The sequence below is a fragment of the Sparus aurata genome, chromosome 10 (genome assembly GCF_900880675.1).
Source record: "Sparus aurata chromosome 10, fSpaAur1.1, whole genome shotgun sequence".
In the NCBI taxonomy this organism is placed as follows: Eukaryota; Metazoa; Chordata; class Actinopteri; order Spariformes; family Sparidae; genus Sparus; species Sparus aurata.
In genome coordinates, this window is record NC_044196.1 from 14,480,693 (window position 1) to 14,484,349 (window position 3,657).

Sequence of the window (3,657 nt, forward strand, 5' to 3'; positions counted from 1 at the left end):
CTGGACTGGCAGACTGGGGTGGTGGTCCCCCCTTTTCCCCCCTTTTCCAGCATGTCCTGGGGCGGTTTGCAGCCGAGTATGAAGCAGCTGGGATGGGAATCAGCACCTCCAAGTCCTAGGCCATGATTCTTGACCGGAAAAAGGTGGCTTGCACCCTCCGGGTTGGGGGAGAGTTCCTGCCTCAAGTGAAGGAGTTTAAGTATCTTGGGGTCTTGTTCATGAGTGAGGGAAGGATGGAGCGTGAGATTGACAGGCGGATCGGTGCAGCGGCCGCAGTAATGCGGTCGTTGTATTAGTCTGTCGTGGTGAAGAGAGAGCTAAGTAGGCGAAGCTCTCAATTTACCGGTCAATCTACGTTCCTACCCTCACTTATGGTCATGAACTTTGGGTCATGACCAAAAGAATAAGATCCCGGATACAAGCGGCTGAAATGAGTTTCCTCCGCAGGGTGGCAGGGCGCTCCCTTAGAGATAGGGTGAGGAGCTCTGTTCGGATGCCCCCGGGACGCCTCCCTCAGGAGGTGTTCCTGGCATGTCCCGCCGGTAGGAGACCCCGAGGAAGACCCAGGACACGCTGGAGTGACTATGTCACCCAGCTGGCCTGGGAACACCTTGGGATCCTCCCGGAAGAGCTGGAGGAAGTGTCTGGGGAGAGGGAAGTCTGGGTGTCCCTGCTCAAGCTGCTGCCCCCGCGACCCGGCCCCGGATAAGCATACAAAATGGATGGATGGATGGATGTTTATCCCTAAAACAATGGTATCTTTAGTTTTGGGTTCTTTTATTTGGATAGTTACCGTAAGCTTCTGGCACATACAGCCCCACCTAGAATATTTTTCACCAGCCGCCACTGGTGAAAGTTTTGTAAATCATTACAAAGGTTGGCACAGCCTGCTGTTTTCCTGAGTAATTCCTTACAGTCATCTTCAGAGCCAGGATGATGTTTGCCCATCACAAAAGATTCTCTATAATTGGTTCAGGCAGACATGTGACAACAACTTACCATCCATCAAACAATATAAAAGCAGCAGCAGCTTTCCTGTTGATCACAGCTTTGGAGACGGAGCGAAGACGAGCGAAGTAAATATCTACCAGCAAATCCAACATGTGTGAAACAGGTAGAATGAGCCTTTGTTCTTCAAAATTTGCAGGAAGATGTTGTGGATTTGAAAAAAGAAAAAAAAAATGACATTAAGTAATAAATTAATGGTAATCAATATCAATATGTATTTCAGTGCTGGTTTTGACACTGACAAGATTGAAACATGTTCATATGTTGGGATGTACTTCAGTCTTATAATTTCTTTACTTGCATGAGGTGTTGTTTCACAGTTCAACCTCTACTAAACTGCAGTTTACAAGTTTATCTAAGTAGCAGGATTAGGGTCACTGTTAAAAAACAAGCATTGAGGTATGACTGTTTTTTTTTATGATAATTACAACTTTTTTCTGGATCTACGTAAATCTCAGAATTCTAAGAAAGAAATGAGAACTGTGGCATGAAGTCCGAACGAAATTTCATCATCAGTGTATTTGTATTGTACTGAAATACAAAATTACTTAAAACTTTTTCATCCTGTTGTTTTATTGAAGCATTTCTATTTTATTTCACACAGGCAAAACCAAGGTGGCATTCAGTGCAGTGATACAGAAAGGTGGGTCATATGGACCATTCAACACAGACATAACTCTGGTTTACAACGAAGTGGTCACAAACATTGGTGATGCCTACAACAGCTCCACAGGTAAGGACATCAAATGCAGCATAAATCACCTGTAACTGTTATATTGTTGATACATTTTACAAACTGGCCTGATGAATATACAGTAGCTGTATATCATTATTAATATATGTAATCTGATTACTGTCTGTTCGAAATGCAACAGGTTATCAAGGTTTAAATTTACTGATGACAGTGCCAGACTGATAAAAAAAAAAAAAAATTTTAAGTGTTTTTTTTAACAATAAAGTGTCTCGGTGCAATGTAGCAGTAAAAACTTGACATGTAGTTTCATTAATCTGTGCATTCATACTAATTTTGAGAAGGAGGGGGGACTTTTCCCATCCTAGTAAATTGGCTGCGACACCCATTGTAAATTAGTCATTCAATCAATTTACATACGTTTAGTGATTTATAATCTTCAAACATGTTTTCTGAGGCAATGCCTCTGGATGAAATGGCTAAATGTCGACCTACTGATAATATTTCTGATGCTACTATAACCAGATAAAATCAAACCACCTGTTAAATGGCATCAGAATACAGGAAATGACATCTACTCTACTAAAACCTTTTCAAGAGAAGAAACTCCAAACCTGTTAAAATTCTCCCACCAACATTTTTAATGCTTTCTACATCCATGCATGATGTAGATGCATTTGTTTCCTTTGCTGAATATTACTGCAAAAATTCAGATGCATGTCCAAAAAGTATTCATATTTGGCTACACACCTCTACCATTTTGTAATTATTAATGTCACATTCAAAGCCTTCCGGAAACCAATAAAAATTCTCTGTTTCATTCACAGGTATCTTCACTGCACCTGTTGCAGGTGTTTATTATTTCACCTTCTTCTATCATTCTGTTGGACGCCCGTGGCTGACGCTCTTCAAGAACAGCGAGATGATAGTCAAGTCATCTGATCACCCAGCAGGCTCTGACGGAGCTGATAATGGAGGAAATGCAGTTTTTTTGCAGCTGCAGCAAGGAGACCAGGTTTATGTGAGCATGCTGGCAAACTGTAGTATTTGGGCAGGTAACTACCACACCACTTTCAGTGGTTTCCTGCTCAATTAGAATAAGTCAGAATCAGTGACTCCAGGAAGATGATTCCAACAACCTGAGATCAATGATGCACCGATTCTGTTACCATTCAAATGTACATTTAGATGGCTGTTGCTGTCATATTACTGTGATCAACAAGTTTCATGTCATGAAAGTGACAACAAATATCACAATCTGATGGTCCACAGAGGATCAACACTTTAAATTTTGACTCTACATGAGTTTCACCACCCTCAGGTTTTGTGCAAAGACACTTCAAATTTATCAGATAAAACTCAAATATTTAATATTTAATCACTGATTTCAGGTGTGAGGGAACTTCCTGAGTTTTTTCCAGTATGATTCTGCTTTTGCTTGCTGTCTTATATATCCACCATGATATTATAATGTTTAAGTTGTTGGGAAACTAAATACAAGTAAACTCATTATAAAGGAGTTCAGCCTGGAGGAGGTTCAGACCTCTTCCTGTGTGTCTTCAACCTGGAAAATGTCACGACCAGGTAAATAAAGATTGAATACAGCTTGAGTGAAATCATGCACATCCTGTAGTTGTCTACAGTAAATGTGTGTTATATCAAAGTGCTGTAAGAACTGAGGAGAGACTACCTCCCCTCAGTCATGTGTGTGTACTGCTGATGATGGCTCCTAATGCCACAATAAAAATATATATCTGAATATTGTGTCACCTGGTTTTTGAGTGCGAACTCTCATCTGCACTTCACAGTTTTCATGACATGATAATAATAAGTGAAGGTGTTTCAAGTACAGAACTTCATCTTTGATAAGAAAAGAAGCACTTGGATGTCATTTTTATGTAAGTCCTGGGATGCAAGTGTACATTTTGGATCAGTCTAACTACTTTAATCAATCTGTT

The 3,657-nt window shown here is 40.7% G+C and overlaps 1 protein-coding gene across 1 annotated transcript; it reads left to right on the forward strand.

The window, feature by feature from the left end:
* Positions 1-1,059: 1,059 nt before the first annotated feature.
* LOC115589665 (complement C1q-like protein 4) lies at positions 1,060-2,795 on the forward strand. The gene is made up of 3 exons (XM_030430720.1): positions 1,060-1,114; positions 1,613-1,741; positions 2,527-2,795. The coding sequence occupies exons 1-3, from the start codon at positions 1,102-1,104 to the stop codon at positions 2,793-2,795; spliced, it is 411 nt and encodes a 136-aa protein (XP_030286580.1). The 5' UTR covers positions 1,060-1,101.
* Positions 2,796-3,657: the final 862 nt, after the last annotated feature.

Excerpts from the sequence above, each read along its gene's own strand:
- LOC115589665 (XM_030430720.1), top strand. Across the intron at positions 1,742-2,526 it reads TGCCTACAACAGCTCCACAG|GTATCTTCACTGCACCTGTT; the intron begins GTAAGGACATCA and ends TTTCATTCACAG.